Genomic DNA, 27236 nt, shown 5'->3' with positions numbered 1-27236 from the left:
GTATTTTGGATTAATCCATTTATCACTTGTAATTATCACTTGTATTATCTGTTTATTATACAAGAGTTTGTTCTACATCAAACTCTCTTTTGTAATCTCTATATAAGGATGAATATACAGAAGGAATGTTCACCGAGCAAAATCATACTCAACCTTTAGTTTTCTATCTTGGTATCATTCTCTCTCTATCCAACGACTCAAACACTTCTCGCATCTCAATGGCTTTACCCGCTGCACATACCATTTCCCACCCCAATGTCACCACCTTCCTGACTATTAAATTAGACCGTACCAATTACCCTCTATGGAGGGCGCAATTCATTCTTCTTCTTCGTAGCCGTGGTCTGCTTTCCGTTGTAGACAGCTCTACCGTTTGTCCACCTGATTTTCTGTCTGACGCTGATGGAACATTGACTGATATGGTTAATCCGCTGTATGAGGCTTGGATACAGCAAGATCAACTGGTACTCTCTTGGTTGGCGAGTTCCTTAACTCCCAACGTCCTCTCCGTTATTGTGAACAAAGTCTGCGCTGCTGATGCGTGGCGCACTCTTCAAGACCGGTATGCATCTTCTTCGCATAACAGGGTTGTTCAGCTCCGTGGGGAGCTCATGAATCAGCGCCGTGGTGATCTTTCCATCACGGATTTTTTGGACAAACTTAATTCTTTGGCTGATCAACTTGCCCTATATGGGTCTCCCATCACTGATGATGGTGAACTAAAGGTTGAGTATGATTTTGCTCGGTGAACATTCCTTTTGTATATTCATCCTTATATAGAGATTACAAAAGAGAGTTTGATGTAGAACAAACTCTTGTATAATAAACAAATAATACAAGTGATAATTACAAGTGATAAATGGATTAATCCTAAATACAAAGATCAGATAAGTTCACAGCTAGGACTGATCAGCATCTTTTAAATATTCTTGCGTTTGTTGCGGCTTCTGTTGGCCAGAGGAAATATTTGAATTTCCTCTTGGCGGGCGCAATGGTTTATCACCAGCTACATTTATTAGGCGGCAAATTATTTGTTTTTTTTAGTGCTTTTGTTTTTCTTTTCCTTTTTGGTTTGTTTTCAGCTTATGCGGTCTCGTTAACATCTTATGTCTAAGAAACACGAGAACCAAACACTTAAACAATAATTAGCGATTACAATTTTAAAATGGTGATGGTCAATTGAAGTCTATACAAGTGCATGCATCAGCTAAGTTAACGATTTTTTGACCAACTTGATATATTGGGGTGATATAAGACACGAGATGGAAGCAAAGTTACAAGGTTACAATTTAAGATGAGGAAAATGGAAATTTTGACATAGCGCTGGAGACATGTAAAATATAAACAAATAAAATAGAGCCACTTGATTTCACGAGTCCCGTTTGACCTAGATTTCATGGTATGAGAAAATGATTAGATTCACCATTCGATTTTAATTTAACTATGGAGGAAAAGTACAATAGAAGTTAAATGACCACTTGCCATTAAATTAAACAACAACTAACCACAATTTCCTTGGACCATGACATCTAGAAGAAAGGAATTATTTTTTGTACTATTTTTCTCTCTCTCCACAACTTTGTGTATTTCTAGCATTTAGATTGAATAATCAAACGCTGATCAATAGACAAAAATAAACAAGAGTACGAGAAGGAAAAAAAAATCTTGTGTAAAAATCATTTCCTTAAGTATATTAATATAGGATAATACTTGGATATTTATGGAAGTAAGGAACATATCCCACCCCCTTGTGTATAATGTATTTTCATTGTATAAGTTCTATAATCGGAATTGTTTTGTTTTTTAATCTTCATGTGAAGATCAACTCTACAAAAAACCATTGACTTGGAGATATTTTGTGCATCCAAAAGTATAGAAAAATCAACTATGAGAAACCAAGTAACATATTCATGATGAACCATACATTTATTTGATACACATACATGACCAAACAATCACCAATTCGAATAAGTTTTTTATAGGGATGACCTTAAAGCTAAGACTAAAAAAATTAAACGGTTTAGATTATGAAGATACGGTGAAATAGGTTATTCGCAATGGATAGAATATGTGCAATCTTCATAAAAATTGCAAGTAATATCCATTAATAAAATTATATGGGCATGTCACGGTCCTCTGAACATCGTTCTCGAAAGGAAGATGGCCCAAAAGTTAAAGCATATCCAGCTGCAAAATTAGTTGACAATAAATGCTACCGATATATCGATATATATTCTCCCTATCAAGCTAGTTCCTTCTCAAGAGGTTTCATTAAACTAGTCCACTTTGTAATTCCACAATGGTTTCAACAACCAGCTTGAGGCTCTCATCGGTTGTTCCAGCTACAATGACAGGTGATGAAAACAAGGTCCATGAGCTCACCAACATGGACTTGGCCATGAAGCTTCACTACATCAGAGGGGTCTACTTCTTCAAGAGCGAGGCAGTTGAGGGGCTCACAATTTATGACTTGAAGAAACCTATGTTCGAGCTCCTGCAGCTCCACTTCATTGCCTCTGGGAGGATCCGGAGATCCGAAACGGGGAGGCCGTTCATCAAGTGTAACGACGGCGGTGTGAGAATTGTAGAAGCGCGTTCTGAAGAAACAGTTGATGAATGGTTTGCCAGGGCTGTGGAGGACTCTTCTCTCTTTGATGGTCTTGCTTATAATCAATCCCTTGGTCCTGATCTTGGTTACTCTCCTTTGGTCTTTTTACAGGTAATAACCATACTATGTACTTGTTTTAGCTCATCCTTTGTTCTTGGTATTTCAGTATATGTGCATGCTATTTGGTAATTCAACAAAAATTGTATAAATCCAATACAGCAAAAATATTTGTGTTTCTAAATTTCTAGATCTTGGTGCCAACTCAATCATAACTGGAGTTGGCGTGTAGAGGAGAAAATCTCTCATTCATTCAAGCACAATTATAGTGGCATTTAAACTAACCTAAATAATAGATTAATTTAAGCACGAATCAATTGTAGTAATATATGTAAATAAGAGGTCAATTCCACATGGATTGCTTTAACACCAATTTAACCGATTAATCACATTAGACTTAATTAAACAAACAAAGGATAGATTGAGTTGAATAATTGAGTAATTTATTAAGACTAAAATTAACAAGAAAAAGAAAATACAATTAATTAGAATAAACACACGACACAAGAAGAAATTGAGGAACAATGGAAATCTAAGGTTATGAATCCACCAACAACAATCCTATTTACTTTTCCTAGAGCCAACTACTATCCAATTACCATGCCAATGTTAAAGGTTGTTCTTTCTAAGATATGAATTAATATGTGGTTAAGCATCAACTCTTGTATTTGTACATGATAATTATATCCTATTGGTTAGACATACAATTAAACACATAAAAACCCATTAAGTGTAGAAGAATCATGTCAAGCAAGTAGGACTAGCTTGATATTGGTCATCCTCACTAGTTTGTCTACTCTTCTTAATCTTATTTCCAATAAACCTAATTGATTGGTCATCCTCATAGATTTATATAAATATCTAGATGTAAAATTCCTAAAGGTGATCAATTATTAGAAATCCGAATCTAGAATAAAATACCCACCAAGATTAAGAATATAACATGGCATATAATCGGATAATAATTAACAAAGTACTTCGCAAATATTCATGTCATGGTTTCATCATAAACCTTAGAAAATAACTTAGTTACATATAGAAATAAAAATAAAATAAAGATAGAACCCATAATCTATGGCAAAGCATGCCCCTAAGCTCTTCTTCGTGAATTATAAGCTCTTCTTTGCGAATTATGGAGATGGTGAATGGTGTAGTGTTGTGATGGTATCGGGGATGCTGGGGTATGTAGAGAGATCTTAGGGACCTTATTTATACTAGAAAAACCCTAAAAGGTCTGGGAGAAACTCTCCTAAATAAAACAAACTCCTAAACAATTAATGACACAAACTAGGAAAGAATCCTTCTTGGCTTGGGAACACGTCATCTGTCTTGCATGCCAGTTTTGGGGTTGATTTGTCTTCTGGAAAATTCTGTAAAAATATGAGAAACGTAGCTTTATCTCTTATCTTTCCAAGCATATATCGCATGCCACTAAGAAAAATCGGGAAAGCCTTCAAATCTTCATTCTCCCACAGCTGCGCAATTCTGACGGGAAAACAACTTCTGCCGGATTGATTTGTAAAACTGGAATGAATGGCTCCATGAAAAATTATGAAATTTGGACACAACAATCTTCAGCCTCTTAGCTTCCTTCTCCAATTTCCTTGCATCAAAACTCCTCCGGAAAGTCGAATTATCACCAAAATCGTTCTAAGTGCTCAGATTGGCTAAAACTGAGAAAAGGAAAGTAATAAAGTTCTTTTAAGACCAATTCCTTAACAAAACTTAGGGATAATTACTATCAAAATATGGTAAATAATGCACCTAACAGCATCTACCCCGGTTGCAATTAGTAGAAACTAATAGGAGAGAGAAGCAAAGGAAAATAAATCACAATACTTCGTTGTGATTGATTGAAGTCATGACGATGTGGAGTCGTGGTTTTAAGAGAGAATCTGTCATTTAGGCTGGGAGTACAATCATACAATCGTATAAGTAACGTATAATTAGTAGCTACAATGATATGAGTTATACGCGTCTTTTTTTCATAATTATCTAATTGTGTATGTGTGATAAGTGCATGCCAGAAATAGGCGTAAATCACAATCGCTACGTGGAACTTTTGACCGAGACCTGATTACATAAGTTTTGTTATTTTCAACCATATTGATTAGATGATCTGCAGGGAAAGGGTCTGGACTTTAGACTAATTAGGAACAAATGAATCCTCTTTGCACATATTTACATGGTCGTTTTTTCATGTGGTAATTTGCATGCAGTTCACTTGGTTCAAATGTGGAGGAATGGCAGTGGGACTCAGCTGGGCCAACGTCCTTGGAGATGCATTTTCTGCCTCAGCCTTCATGAACATGTGGGGGAAGATCATGGCCGGTCACGTGTCGCGGAAGCTCCTCCACATGCCACCTCCCGGAAAACCTGAATTCCCATCACTTTCTTCGGTTCCCAAAACACCATTTTCTCTGAAAAGGGTTGATCCAGTAGGTGATTACTGGGTGACACCCAACAATTACAAGACGAGGAAACACATTTTTCATGTTTCTGCTGAGAAACTTGATCATTTGCTCTCAAACATTTCTTGTCCTCCAAGCAACCAATCGGCAAAAGTCTCCTCAGCTTTTGAAGTTCTTTCTGCTATCATATGGAAAACCTTGTCAAAGATCAAGGAAAGCTCGGAGCAGATAACAAGGGTGACAATTTGTACCAAAAATGCGCACAAAGGGGAATTCGAAATTCGGACTAATGACATGGTGTGGAGCACAGTTGAAGCAAATTTCTTGGTCGCAGAAGCTGAAGTGTCAGATTTGGTAGAGCTGATTGTGAACAAAAGGGCAGAAGAGAATGGTGCAATTGAGGAGATGACAGGGAGGGAGGAGGGCGGGATTAATTCGGACTTCATAGCTTACGGAGCAAAACTTACATTCATGAACTTGGAAGAGGCAAAGATTTATAGGCTTGAATTGAAGGGACAAAAACCAGTTTATGCAAATTATGGTGTTAGTGGGGTTGGTGATGAAGGGCTGGTTTTGGTGCTTCCTGCAAGTACTAATAACGTCGGTCGATTAGTGAGTGTGGTCCTGCCTGAAAATCAACTTGCACAGCTCAAAAGTGAGCTCCAAAGGAATTGGAGTATTGCTTGAAAATCAATACGGTTAGTTAAATCAGCAAAAGAAAGAAAATTGATTTGCTTTCGATTGATAACTCGTAACTGCTACATATGTTATGCAGAGAAGTTAAAGAGAAATGAAAAGAAATTGCAATATCATTTTTAGTTAATAAGTTGGTATTAAACTTAATACCAAACCAGCTATCAGATACATCAAATTAAGCACAAAAATAAAAAGTAGACCCTCAAACTTAAAAAAGTGTGACTGAAGCCAGCAAAGGGCCCAACACACAACCAAATAAACAAAAAAAACTCAAGTAATTTACATCCCTACCATCACCATGCCTCCAGAGGTCCTCCACCACACGGCAGCCTAAATTCTGACCAACCAAAGACGAAGGCACAGAGCTCCACCATCCTTGAAACATCACCAAACAACCGCTGCTACCATACAAAAGAAGCCGATAAAGGCACACAAACGGAAGGTGGTGGGGTAAACATCATAGCCGGAGCTCTACACACCATTCGGGAAATCCGTGTCAAAGCGCAGTGAAGAGATGTATCAAATTAAGATTGGTGTGAAAACATGGGAGATTGAGCGATTTGGTTGGATGTGAAAAGCTAAGAAATGGACACTGAAGCAGAAACGAAGCGGAAAGAATTAGGAGAAGTGGAAGGAAATCAGTTGACAGAAACATGGAAGAAGGGAATTAAGGACAGGTAAATGGAAGATTGGAACAGAAACAAGGTGAAGATCCGAGTTTAGGACTGCAAGGTGAAACAAAAGTAAACGAGATGGAGGATTTGTAATAATAGCAGGGTATACAGAAACAAAAAATGAAGGAAACAAAGAAGAGACTGTCGCTGATCCTGGCCACACCTAGAGCCGACGGCCGAAGGAGAGTTGGATCAAGGAAAGTCCACACACAAACGGTGCGAAAATTTCTCACAGAGAGAACAGACCTCTCACCTTTACAAGAGAGAAGCCAACTTAGTACTAGAAATTTAAAAGCTGTTTTTTTTTTTTTGGATCAAACAATAAATTTTGTTAAATTAAAAGTTAGATTAGCAATCGACGAGATTTGAACTCATGCTATCATGAAAGAATTCAACATTTTTTCATCACTGTGGTAAAAAATCACTTGTTTAAAAGCTGTTTTTAACTTTATAAACAAAATTAAAACGCCTTAATCACAAATATGTCATGGCAAAACAGCTGCACCATTGAAAAGAATAGAAGAAGTTGACTATTGTTTTGATTATTTGAAAAAAGAAAAAAAAAATTGCTCAAGAAAAACCATCGTCATGCCGAAAAGTTACTATTCGAGCAAGAATTCACAAACCTGATTTTCTCCTCCAGTTCTTCGTCACCCCATGACATTAAGTCCCGAAACATGCTTGTGTACATGTGCCGAGTCCAAAGATTTAACCACATCCATCCACGGCTTGTCGATCATCAATAGATTTCCTTGGAATAACTCCAAAAACCTTGACTGCAATTCGTTTTGCTCTTACTTTGATTGTCTGTTATGAGTTCTGTCAATTTATGTTTTCATGTCTGACCTCTTGGCCTGTCACTTTCATCGTCTTGATCATCGGGCATCACAAGGTCACTCCGGCACATTGCACTGGCACTATAAACAATAACAGCAAATGAACTTGAGGAGGGTGCGAAAGAGAGCCTGATAACTTCGCCTGGAAATTCTGAAAAGCTCTTTTGCAGACATAGACAAGACTATACATATCATCTTGCCAGGACCAGTTTCCCAATTTTCTTTTCGTACCGTCCTCATTTGGAAAACCGCATAGTTAATGAATAGTTTTTTACTACCTATAAAAGTAGGGATAAAAATACTTACAAGAAAATAAAGTAATTGTAATATAAATTACTCAAATAAGGTCGTTCTTTATAATAATTAAATAAGTAATGGGTACTTAAACTAATTCCTAGTTAACTATTTTAAACAAAGTTTTGAAAAGATTGATTTTTATGTCTTAAAATAATAAAAACGAATTTAATAAAAACAATTTAAAGAATTGGGCAAAAGTAAAATAATTTAAATAAGGATAAATTACACAGAACTACCTCAATGGGTCATTAACAGTTTCATACCTCGTCTTTAAAAAGTTTCAATGTCATACTGTATCTTCGAATTTGTTGCAATGTCATACCTTCCATCAATTGTCTGTCAATTCCTCTATTAAATGCTGACATGGCTTGTGACGTAGCACACTTTCTATTAAAAAACTAAAAAAATATTATTAAAAACTAAAAAAAATCATTTACTATTTTTTAATTATTAAAATATTAATTAATTAAAGAAAGTTATTTAAAAATTAAAAAAAAATAAAAATAAAAAACCCACTCCATGTTCGTCTTCCCCACCCCTTGCAACCTAGAAAGAAAAAAGAAGAAGAAGAAGAGAGAAAAAAAAAACCCCATTCTCCCCCCCACCCCCTGCAACCCAGAAAGAAAGAAAGAAGAAGAAGAAAAAAAAAAAAAAAAACCATATTAATCTTCCCCGACTCCCCCTTCCCTGCAACCCACCCATTTCTTTCTCCTCCCGTCTTCCCCTTCCCTCCTCCTCCGCACCCACTACCTGCAACCCAAGAAAAATAAAAAAAAAAAAAAAAAAAAAAAACCATCTTCATCTTCCCCGATCCCCTTTTTCTCTGCAACCTAGATCCCGTCTTTTGCCGATTCTGCGGGTGGAGAATTTGGGTATGGAGAAAATAGGGGGAATGGGTGTGGATTTAAGGAGTGGGGTGTGTAGAGGAGGGAAGATGGTGGGTGCAAGGCTGGGTGCGAGGGTGGGTGCAGAGGAGGAGGGAAGGGGGAGACAGGAGGGGGAAGAAAGGGGTGGGTTGCAGGGAAGGTGTGGTCAAGGAAGATGAAGATGGTTTTTTTTTTTTTTTTTTTTTTTTTTTCTCTTCTTCTTCTTTCTTTCTGGGTTGCAGGTGGCGGGGGGAGAAAGGGGTGGAAGGGGGGAAGATGAACATGGGTGGGTTTATTATTATTATTATTATTATTATTCAAAAATATTAAATAATTTTTTTCTTTTTTAGTTTTTAATAATATTTTATTAGTTTTTTAATAGAAAATGTGTCACGTCAGCATTTAACGGAGGAATTGACAGACAACTGACGTAATGTATGAAATTGTAACAAATTTGTAGATGAAGTATGACAATGAAACTTTTTAAAGACGAGGTATGAAACTGTTCATGACCAATAGTTGAGGTAATTCTGTATAATTTACCCTTAAAACAAGGATAAATTGTATTTTACCCTCTTAGGTTTGAGTGTAATTGCAACTTCATACAACATCTTTAAAACATTTCAATCTCATACATTTACTTACATTTTATTTCAATACCATACATCTGGTAACTGACCCGTCAAGTGATGACGGGGCACATGGTGACCTACATTTAGGTGATGATGTGGCAAATAACTAAATATTAAAAAGTTAATTTAAAAAAAAATATTAAACCAAAACAAATATAAAAACCACTTCATCTTCTCCATTAACACATTCTCTTCTTTGATACCTTATCCATCGCCTCTATCACCTCCTGAATCGTCTTCACATCTATGATCCCGTCCTTTGCCAGTTGCCACCACTATCTGGTGGTTGTTGCATTGTTGTGCTACAACAGTATCCTATCTGTTGGACTAACCCAACCCCAAAAACCCATCTCAAATCCTCCGACCCCGAGCAGCCTCCGGTGAACTGGAAAGTTCAATTCGTTAGAAAGGTTAGGATTTTTGCCATAATCGCCAAACTATTGCTAGAAAATTTGGTTGGATTTTGCAATGCCGCTCTGAATTCTTGAACGAGGGTCGAATTGAGATCCCCAAAGAGTCGTTGATTTTGGCGGCGAGAGAAGCTTCTCGCCCAAATTCACATCCATGGAGGCTAGCGAGTCATTGATCCTGTCAACCATGTATACAAATAGGCCCTTGCAGACGCCCATAACTTTCTTTAGATGGGTGCCCTTACTGGTGTACCCGGCTGATTCGGTCACTTTGGGTGGGTTTTCCTCCTACAGCCGCTCAGAGCGAATTCGGGTCGGGGAAGGGAGGGGACGGGTCGTGTGGTGGTGGTGGAAGAAGGTCCTTCAATTGTTCCGTAATGGTGTTGGTGGTGGTGTAGGTGGTGGCGTAGGACATGGTATGGGCGGCCCAGCTTGATCTAGGGCAGATGAGGTTGGTAATTAGGTGAGAATGGATGGATGGAGAAGTAGGGTGAAGATGGATGGGTTGGTGGGCCCAATGTTTTTTTTATTAATTAATTTTTAATTTGTTTTTATCCATGTGGTGCAAAGTTGGCAGCCACATTATCACACAAATGTGGACCAAAATGTGCCATATCATCACTTAACAGTAAACTTAACGGATGTATGAAATTGAAATAAAATGTAAATAAATGTATGAGATTGCAATGTTTTAAAGATGTTGTATGAGGTTGCAATTGCACTTAAACCTGAGGGGGCAAATGTAATTTACCCTTAAAACAAAACGGTTTTTCAAAATCAAATTGTAAAAACACTAGGGTTCCACTATTATCTTAACAGTCATGCGTAATTTTTCCAATTACTTACTTACACATGCATATTTTGAAGGTTATATTTTCCTAATATATGCTCTACTTGGACCCCCAATATAGAGTGTATATCAAACATTCATTCCGTCTGTGGTATTCAGTTCAAATCTAAACATGCAAGACTCATTAAACTTTATGAAAACCTTTTGAAAAAGCATGAAACACGTGGTATTCATCCTAAGTGAAATTACAATTATTAACCATAACAAGCTTTCGTCAATTTCAGGGAGAACCCTCCAACCAAAATTGTATCAAGTTACTTTTCTAAATATCCCAATGATTAAGCATTCAGACAAATAGATAGTTTCAAACATGGTGATTAATAATTTAAAACGTACATGCATAAAATCATAAGCAAGTTGAAAAGAAACTACAATTTTTGCTAAGGTTCATGGCATCGCCCTAGCAAAAGAGATTAGTTACACACAATCATAAAGAAAAATATTATTAAAAACATGGATAGAAAAACACTTTGTAAATAAACTTGAATCATCAAAAGCTCTCTAAGCTGAATTCTCCAAAGTAATGCATTAAAAACCCTAAAATGGCTAAATAGCATTTATTTATACTATTACAATATAAAATCCTTCTTAGAAAAGATCTTAGGATAAACCTAGGAAATAAAATAAATAAAGAGAAGCTAAGAAACAATCTCCTAGTCAAATATGGAGAAATCTGTTAGCAAACTGATCAGCCACATTCTGGGCTCAAAGCAACTCCAAAACAGGTTCAAGACAACTTTTGAAAAGATTAAGATGTCCTGAAAGTATCTCCAAAAGGGCCCGAACCCAGAAAACGCCATCTTGGACGCCAAAAAGTCCAAATAAGCTCAAAACGTCACTTTGACAGCACTACACGTTAGTCCTTTATTTCATCGCCAAACTGCTTGATGGAAAAATATGAAACTTTGACACGAATAATCTGAAAGACTCACAAACTTACTCCAATTAGAATCACTCCAAAATTCATTTGTTTGATCAGTTTTTGTTTAAGAAGTAGTCGCATGTTCTAAATTAAGAATATAAAGCAAAATATTAAAATTTTATCAAAATAATTACCAAAGAATACTAAAAATATGGCCCCAAATTAAAAGAAAGCTCTTATTAAAATAACAAAATCTACAAAATTTTCACGCACAGTCCATCATCTCTGCATGCCGGAGGATTTTTTCGACACTAGTTACAAATACCAGCGCAGCCCAGCCCAAACAAGATGTTAAAAATAATAAAATTAAAAAAGAGATAGACCAGCCCAGCGCGCCTACGCTTTTGCTCAGTGCCGCAGACACGCGACTGGAACTCGACTTGGAGCTTCTCCTCTCCTACTGCTTGGCGCCTCCGCCCTGCACTCCCTATGCACTACACTCCTCCTCCTCCTCCTCCTCGAGCTTCTCTGAACTCCTCCGTCTCCGATTCTCAGGATCTGTTTTTGCAAGTGCAACTGGAAGCCTGTAAGTCTATTTCTTCTTCTTCCTTCTTATTTTTGGGGTTTAGGGCTTTGGGTTTTTTGAGTTTATGTCTCGCTTTTGAAGAATTTGATTTTATCAGAAATAGCTCATGATTGGGAACGGGATTGGGAATGGGAATGGGATTGTTATCTAATCGATCTATCATGTTTACATTACGTCGGAAGCAGCTTGAGCAATTTTCAGCTATTAATTTCAGTGAGTTGGTGGACATTTGCCCATCGAACTAAGTCTGCAGACTTTGGAGTTGTTCAGGTTAGTCAGCTCTTCTATTTTAAAATTATGTTTGTGTTAGTGAATTAATACTAGTTTAGAACCTAATTTTTTGGTTGACATTCTTGTTGTGATTTGTTTAGTACCTAATTTATATGTCATTCTTGTTGGTTATATCAATGGATTTTGAATGTATATCTTCCCCATATTTCGTTTAAAAATCGGTCAATATACGTGCAATTGCGAAATTCGATCAAAATTCAATGATTCGGATGCCCAAACACAAGTTAACTGACTGGAAAAAATGGCGCCATTGCTGCCGTTAGGTTGCAGAAGCGCCCAAATTACTTAGCATAGAAGTAAGCCTCAATCTGATCTAAAATTCATGATGAAATGATGTTTAGTTACTAAAAAAAGGGTTTGGTATCTTAGCGTTATTCCGGTTAAACTGCAAAAATAGGTGTGTTTTTTTATTACTACTATTAAGGGGAGGGCTTGGCTTCAAAACTATTAAAATAACTTAGGGGAGGGGAGAGGGTAGTTTCAAACCCGAGACGCATGGTCGGAAGCCCAACACTCTATCCACTAGGATATTGGATCGCGTGCAAAATTATTATTATTAAAAAGATAATGATGCGTAAAAAGTGTGCCAAGTAGACAGTAACAAATACATACATGTTGTTTTTGTAGTTTTCACTTATATATTTCGTATACTATGTGTTTTTTCGCTTATCTATAACATTCACTCGTACTGTCAAGCATGTAAAATTTGGGAAATACGTTGGCCTAAACTTAGCCTTACTCAGGTATTCACCATGAACAACCTCTCATCTTTCACAGCCCTGGACTCCAATCCACTTTCCACCCCTTGTTCCTTTGGGACCCAACACCACAGGCCCGTTCTCCTCCAGCGCTCGAGAAATACTGTCGTATGCTCAGTGAAGCCCTTGGTCGCCACCCCTCTTCTCTAAGTTTGTCCGGGTCCCCCAGTCAGGGGCTTAATCGAATTGAGTCGCTAACCCAGGTCTCAGGTGTGTTGGGCTGCCAGTGGGGCGATGAAGGTAAAGGGAAACTTGTCGACATCTTAGCCCAACACTTTGACATTGTTGCTCGTTGTGAGGTAACAAAAAGCTCTCACTTTCAGAGCCTGATTGTGTGGTTTTCTGATGACTTTTTGCATCTTTTCAGGGTGGAGCTAATGCTGGACACACCATTTACAATGCAGAGGGGAAGAAGTTTACGCTTCACCTTGTTCCCTTAGGTATTCTTAATGAAGAAACTCTTTGTGTTATTGGAAATGGAGCTGTGGTGCATCTTCCAGGGCTCTTCAAAGAGATTGATGGCCTTGAATCTAATGGGGTATCCTGCAAGGGAAGGATATTGGTCTCTGATCGTGCACACCTCTTATTTGATTTCCACCAAATAGTGGATGGGCTTCGAGAATCTGAGCTTTCTGAATCTTTCATTGGCACTACCAAAAAAGGAATTGGGCCTTGTTACTCTAACAAGGTTATCCGAAATGGTATTCGACTGAGTGACTGAGGCACATGGATGCTTTTCCTCAGAAGCTAGATGAACTATTATCAGATGCTGCATCAAGATTCCAAGGTTTTGACTATGGACCCCAGGTGCTAAAAGAAGAAGTTGAAAAGTACAAGAGATTTGCTGAGAGAATGGAACCCTTCATTGCTGATACTGTGCTTGTCGTGAATGAAGCCATCTCCGAGAAGAAAAAGATTTTGGTCGAAGGGGGTCAGGCAACAATGTTGGATATTGACTTTGGAACTTATCCCTTTGTAACATCCTCTAGCCCTTCAGCCGGTGGGATTTGCACTGGTCTTGGCATTGCTCCCAGAGTTTTAGGTGATCTGGTTGGAGTGGTAAGTAGATGGTTACTCTCTGGTAGTTGTAGAGAGGATTTTCAATCAATTGGGTAGGGCAACGTGAATAAACATGTATCGAAGTAACTCTATTTCTGCAAATAGGTTTCTTTTATTGTTTTTGTCTTTACTACTGTGATTCATGTTAAGGAATTTTTCTAGTCGAAATCTTTAAAGGGAGACAGAACACCGTATGGTAGTACTGGTCATGGCATGTAATCTTGCAGTTAGTACAAAGGCCAATTGAGATGGTGAGGTAATGTTGCTAACTTGACGTTGTTTCCGTAGGTAAAAGCATACACTACGAGAGTTGGTTCTGGTCCCTTTCCCACAGAAATATTGGGCCAAGGGGGCGACCTCCTTAGGTCTGCTGGTCAGGAGTTTGGCACAACTACTGGTCGCCCTCGTCGTTGTGGTTGGCTTGATATAGCAGCACCGAAGTATTGCTGTCAGATCAATGGATTTTCTTCTCTCAATCTCACCAAACTTGATGTTTTGTCTGATCTTCCCAAAATTCAGTTGGGTGTTGCCTATAAACAGAAGGATGGTACACCGATTAAATCGTTCCCTGCAGACCTTCGTGATCTTGAGCAATTCGAGGCATGTCCTTGCCTCTCCCTTCTATTTGGATATGATATGATGTTTTTATCTTAATTGGATTTTATTAGAAGATAAAGGTTCATTTTTAACGCTTGTTGCTATTGCTTTTCTATGTTCAGGTGGACTATGAAGAAGTGCCTGGATGGGAATCGGATATTTCTTCTGTCAGAAATTACTCCGACCTTCCAAAGGCCGCACGTCAGTATGTGGAAACGATAGAAGAACTTGTTGGTGTACCCGTCCATTACATTGGTGTAGGGCCTGGACGCGATGCACTGATTTACAAATAGTAATCTCGATTTTCTCTTGATACTTGAGTTGATTGTTCAGATTAGAAGTAATTTCCAAGACCGAGTTTGATTTAACACATTTTCCACCCGAGGCGGCCACAAGAAATCTATGTTGTGTTTAGGATTGCTTGTTGTAATGCATGGATTACTAGGGTAGGAATTTGTTGGAACGATTTGATGTCAGTCTGTCAGAGTACTCAGGGTCGGTCGTTATCGTAGTTTTCATGTATTAGTTGTGGGCTGTACTATTATTTGATAGCAGGTAACAGATGCCTTTGATAGCAGGTAACAGATGCCTTTGATAGCAGGTAACAGATGCGTTTGATAGCAGGTAACAGATGCCTAGGCTATCTCGCATTAATATGACAATTAATGTGTGGGAAAACAGAGTACTCGGGGTCGGTCGTTATCGTAGTTTTCATGTATTAGTTGTGGGTTGTGCTATTATTTGATAGCAGGTAACAGATGCCTAGGCTTATCTCACATTAATATGACAATTTATGTGTGAGAAAATCAATCGCATTCACTTTTGTCTCCATTTCAAGCTGTCCGCTCAGCATTCATTTCGTCTCGGTTTCAACCCCTTCCGTTGAGGAGGGACCCCTCAACTAAGCTTTTATTTGAGAGATGTTTGTAGGACTTACTCTGTATCGTATTTCAACGATTCAACCGTCCATCTTTAGGTCTTCACTGAAACATCAACTTTACCAAAAATCACCCAAATTTGAAATCATTTGACCGTTGAGTACCAATGGTAATACTACCCGACTCTGTTTTACTCTTTTTTAACTAGATTTCTGTGTGAAAGTAACAACAGGAGAATAAATGAAGAGAAAAATAGACGGTGATCCTTCATCGCCGGCCCTTTCTTGCCAAGAAGGTCACAAATTTATAAACTACTACTATTAATCATGGAAAAAAAATTGACATTTGTCTTAATTGTTTGTCATTTGTTATTTAATTAAGACTTGCTAAAAATACATCGAATTTTTTGTTGTACGGCAGAGCATGCTCAATGCCCAGAGACATCCACGAAAAATAAGTTAGGTTGTCTATATGCAATTGCAATCGAGGAATTTCAGGCTCTCAATTATGTTGAATAAAAAAAACCACCAAATTCTAATTTGATCAAGAAACTTTAGGTTTTAATCTAATTATTAAATAAAGTTAGTAGATGGTTTTTGGTTAATTAAAAGTTTTGAGAAGTCATTTTCGTTAAAGTTCCCTATTTTTAATGTTTAGGCATTGTTAAGGATAATACTTTTTTGGCTTATGCAAATAACATATCTTTATCGTACAATTTTACAACTAGAAGTAGAAATGTTCAATTTCTTAATAATTCATTTGAAAATTATCTTTATACATGGAACAGATCAACGGTTTAAGTACCAAATAACATATTTATGATGAACCATTATCCTCTCATACATTTATAGGACTGAAACTATCATACATTTGTGGGATTGATCTTCAAATGAAGATTAAAAAAATTAAATTTTAATTATCACTCAGTACCATGGTTTAGTGATATTCCTCTTCACTTGTAAGTGAGAGGTCTTAGATTCGATTCTCACCAAAGACGAATTTGAACAACATTATTGCTAGTCCATTATGAGGCCAAGCCTATTTCTTTTCCGTGTAGATAATATCGTTTGTTCAAAAAAAAATAAAAAAAAATAAAAAATAAATAAATTTCAGTTACAAAATTTATACGGGTCCGGAAGTCCCATTTCTACCCCTAAAAATGAATGTTTTAGACAAAAAGGAAATGACCTATATTGCAAGTGGTGTCTCGTGTGTTAATAATATAGCATATTATTTGGCACAAAACGTTAGGATAGTGGTGTACACGTATCATATTTATTGCTGTTTATTGGCTCCAAAAGGTGGGTCAGATCCTTTCATCAGCTAATTTCCAACGCTGCAATCAATTTATTGTTTTCTATCAACATCAGTGTCCCTTTGTCATCAGAAACTTACTGCACGATGGGACTTTCTTTTTTCCTTCGACGAGGATAGAGAGAAAATGACAAAAAAAATTAAAAACCAAAATATAAAAAAGAATCAAGAGAGTCGAAAGTGATTTTCACATCTGTTTTCTCGTCTTTTGTATAATCTTGAGATTGAATAAATTTTGGAAAAAGAACCATGGAAGACACTTAACACTAAGAAGAAGTCGTATTTTTCTCCACTTTTCAGTGGGATATCTAAGGTCTAACTTTTCTAGATGACGAGTTTGATACTATATTTCTATTGTTAGGTCATTGTACGATTTATCTCAAATCCTTCAGTGCTTAGTGTAAATATATCCATGCATTTAAATTTTTTTTTTTTTAAATTAGAACATTGGTCCTAAACTTTAGACAAATTGGAGCTTTGATGAAACTGAATTCAATTTCATGGATGGATTGTGCAAATTTTTCTAGTATATGTACCCAACTTATTCAATGGGGTAATACAAGGTAGATTAAAATTGTAGACTAAATTTGCAAATTAAATGATGTGTTACCAATAAGAAATAAGCACATAATCAACACTTAAGTAATAAGAGTAATGCTAGGGAGACTAAATTTGTAAACAAAAATTCAATCATCAACTTTCATGTCATTTTAGTTTACTAAATTTATCTGTTTAACATTACCCTATTCAATGGTAGTATGCTAGGGGTTCACCATATATGGTAGGACACATGGCCCATTCCTAGAGGACTTCAATTGGGTGAACTCCACCACATTTACATATATTATACATATGAGTTCACCGCTAGAAAGACGTGACTGTATAATAATGCATTGTCATGTGACGAGAAACTTGCACATAACATTGCATTAATAACTCTAGAACCGTGATGAACCTGTTTCATAGATGTAGTTCTCTATATATACCAATGGTAGGAAGATGATCTATTAAACACAAAACTAAAGCCAACAGCCAACAAAAACTCCATTCATTTTTGTTTGATCTCTAGCTAAAGAAATGATGTCAACCAACATCAATTGCCTCAACAATTCCGGCACGAGGCTATCGACGGTTGTACCTGCTACAGTCACAAGTGATCAAAACAAGGTCCATGAGCTCACCGACATGGACTTGGCCATGAAGCTTCACTACATCAAAGGGGTCTACTTATTTAAGAGCGAGGCAGTTGAGGGACTTACAATATACGACTTGAAGAAGCCTATATTCCAACTGTTGCAACTCTACTTCACCGCTGCCGGGAGGATTCGGAAATCTGAAACAGGCAGGCCCTTCATCAGGTGTAACGATAGCGGTGTGAGAATTGTAGAAGCGCATTCTGAGGAAACCGTTGATGAATTGTTGGCCATGGCCATTGAGGACTCTTCAGTTTTTAATGGTCTTGCTTATAATCAAGTCCTTGGTCCTGATCTAGGCTTCTCTCCTTTGGTCTTTGTACAGGTAATACATACATACATACATATATATATATATATATATATATATATATATATAATACACACACACACACACACACACACAAAGAATAATTAAAAAGGTGAAACAAAAACATAATAAACAAATAATGAGACATCTTTCTTTTTCTCCTTTTGCACACCCTTTCCTTACGTCCCTTGATTTTCCTTTCATTTACTCAATCCAAAGTCTGAAAATAAATAGGGGTGTGTAGGACGAGAAATGAGGTTGACGAACAAAGTTATTGAACAAACAATCAGAACTTGGTGAAATTATTTACCTCTGGTCTTCTTTCATGTGGTTTCAAAGCAGTTCACATGGTTCAAATGTGGAGGGCTGTCAGTGGGGCTAAGCTGGGCACATGTCCTCGGAGATGTATTTTCTGCATCAGACTTCATCAACATGTGGGGGAAGTTCATGGCAGGTCACGCGCCACCAAAAACTTTCCGCCTGCCAGAACCTGGCCGAAAGTCTCAACTCCCGACACTTTCAATTTCGGGGACACCATGTTCTCTCACAAGGGTTGATTCAGTTGGTGATCACTGGCTGACAACCAACAACTGCCAGACGAAGATGCATACATTTCATATTTCTGCCAAAAAGCTCGACCATTTGCTCTCAAGCATTTCTTGTCCTCCAAGCCAATCAGCCAAGTTCTCAGCTTTTGAAGTCCTTTCTGCTGTAATATGGAAATCCTTGTCCAAAACTAAAAAGGAAAACTCAGAGAAGATACAAATAGTAACAATTTGTGCCAAAAATTCCCGTGAAGGGGAACTTGAACTTCCGAGCAATGACATGGTGTTCAGCACCGTTGAAGCAGATTTCTCCGTCGCGAAGGCTGGTGTCTTGGAATTGGCAGAGCTGATTGTGAACAAGAGGGCAGAAGAGAATGGTATAATTAGAGAGGTGGTGGGAAGGGACAACGGGAACTCGGACTTCATAGCATACGGAGCAAAATTAACATTCGTAAATTTGGAAGAGGCAGAGATTTACGGGCTTGAATTGAAGGGACAAAAACCTGTTTACGCAAACTACACCATTGATGGGGTTGGTGATGACGGAGGTGTTTTGGTGCTTCCTGCAGGGCCAAAATATGGCAAAGGCAAAGCTCGTGCTAATGGCGGTCACTTAGTGACCGCCATCCTGCCTGAAACTCAGCTTGCACAGCTCAGAAATGAGCTCGAAACGGAATGGAGTATTGCTTGAAAATGGTGAAGGTATATATCTCCCTGCCATGCAAAAAATAGAACCCAAACAGTCCATGCAATTTAAGGATGTAATTAAAGATAAAATAAAGGGATTAAGCTCCTTATTTGCGCCCCCTCCACCAAAAAACTATCGGGAAATTGGTTGAAATAATTAATCTACTGTTGCTCAATCAACTTAATAATAAATTTTCGAGATTTGAAGAGTGTCGTTAATAATTTGATCAAAATATTATTGTCGTTTTTTTAGTACAACGATATATTTTACACTTAAGAAGATGGAGAGTTCGGCTAAGTAACACAATAGGTAACCTAATTTGGTATAAATTCGTCTTCTACGAAATTTGAACCTAAAACCTCTCACTTACAAGTAAAGAAAAATATCACTAGACCTTAATCATGATCAACAAAATATCATCGTCATGTGAATTGAATAATTTCGGGTTTTGAATTATTTATAAAATCTTTTCAACAAATTTCTCAAAACAATTAAAGAAACACCTCAATTACAAACCTCAATCAAAATACACCATAACGTAAAATGAATTCAAGTAAACGAACATGTTTTTTTGGTTCAAAAAGGAGTTACACCTATAATGATACTTTAATTTTACTCCACTAGAAAAATGTCCTAAAGCAAATCTAAACTAAATATTAATTGAACCCTAGTCGTCAACAGAAAAACCAATGAAATTACTATTATGCCATTTTATACATAACTAAAAGAAAATATTAGAAAAGAAAAAATTGGACATAATTGTAATTTCACACAAACAAGTTTTTGTTGTTTTTTTTTTTTTTTTGGAAAATTTTTGAAATGTCGAATGAACTTGTTCATATTTTTCAATTTGTTATATAAACTAAAATTTTAAGCAATTGTCACACCTACTTTACAAAATCATTAATTTGTCATCTCACCCTAAATTCGTTAAGTTTTCCATTCAATATATGTCATGTGCAAGGTCATGACTTGTGTTTGGGGTTATTTAGGTCATTTTAACATCTTTTCACAAGTTTTTAACTTTTCTTTAGTATAAACACTTAAATTTTTTACTTTTTTTTAACGCATATGCATCTATAACTCCATTTATAGCACAAAACGTCAACATGTTTCTCATTTATAGAGCATGTGACATGCTAAAATGCAAACTCCCACTTGCGTATCATTACATATTTCGAATAACCATAAGAGAGTGCGTTGCATGATCATTTCATTGCTATAAAAAATATTGTTCCATTGCCTAAGAAACCTTAGGCCATCTCCAACCGATGGTTGGCCAGAGGGCTCGTTTTAGCCCTCTGACCCTCCAAGATTCTCCAAGATATTAATATTTTAATGAATAGTACAGGGCCATATTTGCCTTCGTCTCCAACCGAGGGCCAGAGGGCTTGTTTTAGCCTTGCCACAAAAAACCGTCTCCAATTGAAGGCCAAAGGGTCAAACATAATTTATTATTTAAAAACTACAACTTAAATTCAAATTCAACAGCTAAGTGACGTCAGCTAGCCGTTGGATTTGAATTTTTCTTTTGCTATAAATAGGGTGGATATTGGGTGATACGAGTTTTATATGCGCACAAATTAAACCCTCTTTTCGTCAATTGTAGTAAGTATGTAAGTAGGGATCGTTCTGGACCGGGGATTAGGAGGGATTGTTAACCACTTGGATTTGACTTCAAAAACGTAAAAACAAGTTTAAAACACTATACTAAACTCGAAGAATGCAAAACTAAAAGTAAGAAAGATTAAGACTAAAACTTAAACAAAACATGGGGGGGGGGGATTTAGGTTTGGACGAGATTAAACTAAAGTGGATAGATTGCAAAGAAAACAAATTGTAAATACGAAATTGACGGAAATGAATGGATGGGAAAGCTAGCTAAGGGGTTCATCTCCACACATGTTATACTTGCATACAAACCGATTTCTAATTGCTTTTCAATAAACCATGAATTCTCAACGCCCCGGGTTAATTAGGTCCGCTTAAATTAACCGTCAAGTTTTCCTTAAGTTAATGAATTGGATGATTGCATACGACAATCCAAAGCATTCCTCACAAGTTCCCTACATGAATTGCATAATAGAGATACAAGCAAGAATCATTAAGCATCATGAAAACTATAAGTGTTGACGAGGCATTCGTTACTATGATTGCATGAAACTTATGTCAAGAATATGTTTAACGCGATTGTTTATAAGCAACCTCCACTACTTGTGAATATAAGTTCATAACTATTACGTGAAACTCACTTATATTCTAGCGTCAAATTCATGCATGAAAATTAAGCGTTCATTCTTAATAAACATACATAAATAGGTTATCAATCAAACAGTTAAACAAATTGAATTCATAACTTATGAAACGTAATTAAAAGTAATCAAATCATATTACAAACATAAACATAGTTTCGAATCACCCCCTAGCTAAAGGGGGTTTAGTTCCTCATAACTTTGAAATCAAAGAAACACCTAAACATTCCAACAACTCAAAACTTGAATTGTATGAACGTTTAAGCACTCTTTTCTTCCATTTCTCATACGTACAAAACAAAGAGAATTAAAATGAAACTTTGAAATCAAAGAAACACCTAAACATTCCAACAACTCAAAACTTGAATTGTATGAACGTTTAGGCACTCTTCTCTTCCTCGTTGTTGTAGCACAAGGTTTAAGGATAGGTTGGTTGGGGGGATGGAAGTGTTGGGGAATTATGGAAATGGATGAGGATTGGTGGAAATGGAAGATGGTTTTTGGATTCTAAGGGAGAAAGGAATGTGTTTGTGGTGTGTTGTTGTGTTGTGAATGAGATGATATTTGAATGAATGAATGCAAGGGTATTTATAGGAGGAGTGGAGATGTATATGGCTATTTGTTTAAGGTGTTTGTGGTTGCAATGATGAAGAATTGCATGTGGAAATAAAAGGGAAAATGTGGTGAAATGATGAAGTAGGAAGGTGGAAATGCATGTGAGATGTTGGAAAGGAAATGGGAATATGAGTAGGCCATGGCATGGGAGTTGTTTTGTTGGTGTAAATGTGCCATGGTTGCAATGATAAAGAATAAAGGGTGCATGTGGGGTGGAAGTGATGAATGCAAAGTGAATGAATAATGAAATGAGTTAAAGAGGGAGAATGTGGTGAAATGATGAAGTAGGAAGGTGGAAATGCATGTGACTTGTTTGTGGAATAAAGAATGAATGGTGGAATGATGAAGTGAATGCATGTGGAATTAAAGAGGGAGAATGTGCAATGGTTGCAATGATGAAGAATAAAGGGTGCATGTGGGTTGGAAGTGATGAAGAAAATGCATGTGAAGGGTTTGAAAGAGGTGGGTGTGCATGTGAGTTGAAATGCATATGTTTAAATGGTTGAAATGTGTAGATAATTATGAGTATGATAAGTGATAAATGTATGGTTATGATAAGTGAATGGTGAATCATATGTTAAGTGATAAATGAATGATATGTGGTGAGTGATAAGTGAATGGAAGTGATAAGTGATAAGTGTATGTTATGATAAGTGAATGGTTTGATAAGTGATAAATGAATGATATGTGGTGATAAATGAATGATATGTGGTGAGTGATAAGTGAATGGAAGTGATAAGTGATAAATGTATGATATGATAATTGAATGATATGTTAAGTGAATGATATGATAAGTGAATGCTTTAAGTGTTTAAAAATAGGGAACAAAACCCTTCCTTGCATGGCAAGGAACGGAGACACAAGGAAACACACGACAATGTCCTAAGGTTGCAAGGAATGTTGTTTTTGTGTTCTAAAATGCGTAGGAGTTTTCAATGATGCTTAAACATGAGGTCTTTTAGGATTTAACTTTCCTACTTCAAGTCTTTAATTTCGTCCATCCTCTTGGCTCCAAGCATATGATATCCATTCCAATCTCTAATTTGCTCCAAAAGGCTCCAAAAGGCATCCTTTTGCATACCTTGCCCTTAGAACCTGAAAACACACAAAAGAAGCATAAAGGACTAAAATAACTAGAGAAACATAACGTAAATGCACGAGAACAAGCCATTTAAGTCGCATGAATATGCTCCTATCAAATACCCCCACACTTATCTTTTGCTAGTCCTCGAGCAAAACAGAAAGAAAAACAAAACAACACGAAACGAAACAAAACAAGTAAAACACAACCTAAACCTTCCAACAACTGTCTTAGGGATTTCCAATGCACATGACATGTTAAAAATCATCATTCTCACAGATTTTAGTCATCTTCACACTTAAGTACATTCTTAATCATAGTCACCATATACTAGTTCACAATTAAGCATTTAAAACCATGTTTTGAATGTAGTAACATGCCTTAGAGAATTTGCTCAATTCCTTACAAGATATGCACTCGATTTTCACTCAGAATTTCTAACAACATACCCTAATCTAGTCATATGTGAGAAGATTGATGTAAACATGAAAACGAACACTCACATATATGTATCACAAAGAACGCAATTTCTGGAGTTAATAAGCATGTTTAGATATGATCTCATGAATGGAATGCTACTACTTAGACGCGAGAACCAGTGACACCATATGCTCATACCAAATTCAAACTCCACAATTGAAATGCACAACACTCAAGATAGAAGTCAAGGGTTGTAACGGGGTTTGGGGTATTGGCTCACAAGGAAAAGGTAGGGATAAACAAAAGTTCTTTAAACAATAGCAAGCAAAGTAATGAAATTAAGGCTTAGAATTCACTTGGTATGCAGAAATCAACTTTTAGACATAAGGGGGAGATTCAACAACTCTTAGGGCCTAATTTATTGTTTTGGGCCTAATTTATTGTTTTGGGCCCTTACTTCAACAAACAATACTTTTCAACTTTTTTTTTTTTTTTTTTTTGGCCGTGCCTATGGCACATCAACTCACATAAACACTCTTTCCCCCACACTTATTTTCTGCAATACCTTAATCAAAAGGAAATCATTGCTTATTATGCTTCAAGAACAAGGGTAAGGATGGTCATATTCTAGGCTAGGTGAGGATAATTGCGGGTTAACAAAGAAAATAGGCTACACAATGCTCAACGGGGTTAAATCCTACAAAACAAATAAAATTGGGAAATATGGCAATTTGGCTTTGGTGGTGGTCACTACACAACTTCTTCTTGAATATGTGTTATGCAAATCAATAACATGCTTTGAATGAAATGGGCATGAGTTCTAGCATTTGGAACTATATGATGAAACGCTTTCTAAGTAGTAACCAAGCAAAGAATAATGAGATCATGCAACGACTTTGGAAAACAATAATGCACAGATTTTAACTCTCCAAAGAACGTTATAGGCTCAAGTCTTTCAGGGCTGTAGCGTTTGTTTGAGTTCCTTCCTTCAGGCATGTTACAAAAACGAATTTTTCTTTTATGATTGCATGTGAAGTCATACATTATAACCATAACCAAGCATATACCAAGAGTAAATCAAACTTTTCTCTATGTTTATAACTCTTTTTAACAGTCATGCAATTAGAAACCAAATCCTTATCATTGTGTTGGAAGGTGACCTACGACACAAAAACGACTCAAAACACTCTTTTTAGGCTTTTCAAAGCATGTTTTTCAAATTTTTATGTGATTTTCAAATTTTTAAGTCAAAACACACTAAACACACTTAAAAACAGCAAGAAACAACATTTGAAGTTATGGTGGATAAAATCCTACGAATTTGCATTAAAACACTTTAGTAACTCCCCCACACTTAAATCAAACATTGTCGTCAATGTTAAAAACCACACTAAACACAAACAAACATATAAACAGCAATTAAACATACTAAACATGGCAGAATGTATCTAACAAAGAGAAGAGTTTAGAGATGCAAATCTGGTTATGGAGTTTTCGTTCCATCTTCTCCTTGGTGATTGCAGTGAGGCTTGGATCTTTGTGATTCCACAGGCTTACTCTTGAACTGCGCTGCTCCCATCGTTGATTTTCCTTTGTGCTACTCTTGAACTGGGCAGCAGGCTTCCTTTGGTCTCCCCCGAAGGTCTGAGCTTCCTCCTCTTATCTGTTTCTTTGTTCAATCTCTCCAATTCGTATTGAAGAGGGTTAGAGGATAGCTCAGCAAAGCTAGGTAAGCAACCAGGGAATAGAGTCCAGATAGACTCCAAGTGCCGGCTGATTGCTTCTTTCACTTTGCCATGCAAGTAATATCAAGGACAAAGGAAAAGACAGGGAAAGAGCATGATATGAGATACCTTTGCTTTTGCCCTTTATGATATGAGATACCTTTGCTTTTGAAGAAGCGGTGAATGAATCAGCACATGTATTTGTGGTGCTGTTTCCTCCTGGGTCATCTGTACTCCAGGCATCTGGTATCATCTTTGGGGAAGATGAAAGAATGGAGTATTTCGAAAGGCTTTGCTGGGAGTGCGCTCTCAGAGGTGAGAAAGAGTTGGGCATTTTCTTCAGTTCTGTCTTGCCAAAAAAAAAATAAAGGTCGACATATATAGGGAATTCAATAGCAAGTGGTGATACTGTTCTTTTACCGTTGTCGACAAACATTTTAATCCCGCAAATCCGGCTTTTTGGAATAGTGACGACTCTTCGATCTTTGAAGACGCCTCTTCGATAAAGCTGCACGCGTTTTCTGAAAAGCAGATAAAGCGTCGCCGAACTTTGCGCTTGTCGGCTAAAGACGTGTAGTTGCGATAATGGCCTCCACGTGTTGAATGCGTTTTCTGAAAAGCTGAGACTTTTTGAATCGGTGGACGCATTGCCTTGGCTTTTTATAGAGCTATCGATCACCGCCAACTTACACACTCTGAAGATTTTCCATTCTTGAAACTCGTCTCCGGCCCTTTGAAAATCTACTCCGTCCACCTCTTCTCTTTTAACTTAGTGAACAATGGCTAGCTCATCCAACCCATCGAACCTTTGCTTAGATTTGAGTCTAAGCAGTGATCCGGTCGCGTCTCGTCAGGGTAAGGTATGGTGCCCGTCTTTCTTATCTTCCCATGGCCCTCTTACAGATGAGGACTCTGTGATGACAGATCCCACAACGGCTACAATAGTGGCTCGGAACCTCCTCACTCCCAAAGACAGTCAGCTGCTTTCAGGACGGTGCGATGAGTTGGCCGTTCAAGAATCCCTGGCTCTGAGTGTTCAGTGCGCTGGCTCTGTGTCCAACATGGGCCAACGCCTTCTTGCTCGCTCCCGTCAGGTTGAATCCTTGATGGCGGAGGTGGAGAGTCTTAAGCAGGAGATCAAACAGCTTAAGTACGAGAACCGAAGTTTGCACGTGCTTGCCAACAATTATTCGTCAGGCATGAAGAGGAAACTTGACGAGCTTGATGACCGTCAAAGGCTTGCAGCTTTCTTCCAGAGGCACCTCTTTCCTGGGTCATCTAGCGTTCCACCAAGGTTTGGGGCCTTGAATGATCTATCTTCGGTGCCTCCCGCTCCTATGCCTTCCGCTCCGATGCCTCTCGCTCCAATGCCTTCTGTTCCGAGACCTCCTGTTCCGATGCCTCTTGCTCCGATGCCTCTTGCTCCGAGAGTATTGCCACGTAGTGGGGCCTCACGTACACAACCTTTGTAAAGGCTCCATCTTTCTGCCATGTTTAGATACAATTGTAATTTATCGAAAAAAAATCAATGAACAAGCAAAAGTTTTATTTACTGTATTGGGTTGCCTCCCAAGTAGCGCTTTCTTTTACGTCTTGCAGCCGGACGAAGAACCCAATCACTCCAGGATATGTTCACGAATCGGATGAGAACTCCGAGCCATGAACTAGTACCTAAAACAAGAAACAAAACAAATTTAAGTATCTGGAAAAATAAAAACAAACGAAA

General features: G+C 37.4%; 2 protein-coding genes and 1 pseudogene across 3 annotated transcripts; all 3 read left to right on the top strand.

The window, feature by feature from the left end:
• Positions 1–2274: 2274 nt before the first annotated feature.
• On the top strand, positions 2275–5888 carry LOC125476616 (protein ECERIFERUM 2-like). Its single transcript, XM_048582903.1, has 2 exons — positions 2275–2719; positions 4885–5888. The coding sequence occupies exons 1-2, from the start codon at positions 2300–2302 to the stop codon at positions 5761–5763; spliced, it is 1299 nt and encodes a 432-aa protein (XP_048438860.1). The 5' UTR covers positions 2275–2299; the 3' UTR covers positions 5764–5888.
• A 6047-nt stretch (positions 5889–11935) lies between these two features.
• On the top strand, positions 11936–14966 carry LOC125476601 (annotated as a pseudogene).
• Positions 14967–17471: 2505 nt separating this feature from the next.
• Positions 17472–19618, top strand: LOC125476621 (protein ECERIFERUM 2-like). 2 transcript variants are annotated; one of them, XM_048582913.1, is made up of 2 exons: positions 17472–18200; positions 18525–19618. In XM_048582913.1, the coding sequence occupies exons 1-2, from the start codon at positions 17760–17762 to the stop codon at positions 19419–19421; spliced, it is 1338 nt and encodes a 445-aa protein (XP_048438870.1). In that variant the 5' UTR covers positions 17472–17759; the 3' UTR covers positions 19422–19618. The 2 variants fall into 2 exon arrangements, with proteins under 2 accessions (XP_048438870.1, XP_048438871.1); XM_048582914.1 differs by having other exon boundaries at positions 17486–18200; positions 18528–19618.
• The last annotated feature ends 7618 nt before the right edge of the window (positions 19619–27236 follow it).

Source organism: the organism of the source record quoted next, unplaced genomic scaffold (genome assembly GCF_019419815.1).
Source record: "Pyrus x bretschneideri cultivar Hongxiangsu unplaced genomic scaffold, Pyrus_bretschneideri_v1 Contig2, whole genome shotgun sequence".
NCBI classification, from domain to species: Eukaryota; Viridiplantae; Streptophyta; class Magnoliopsida; order Rosales; family Rosaceae; genus Pyrus; species Pyrus x bretschneideri.
This window is presented reverse-complemented; position numbering and strand designations above follow the sequence as displayed.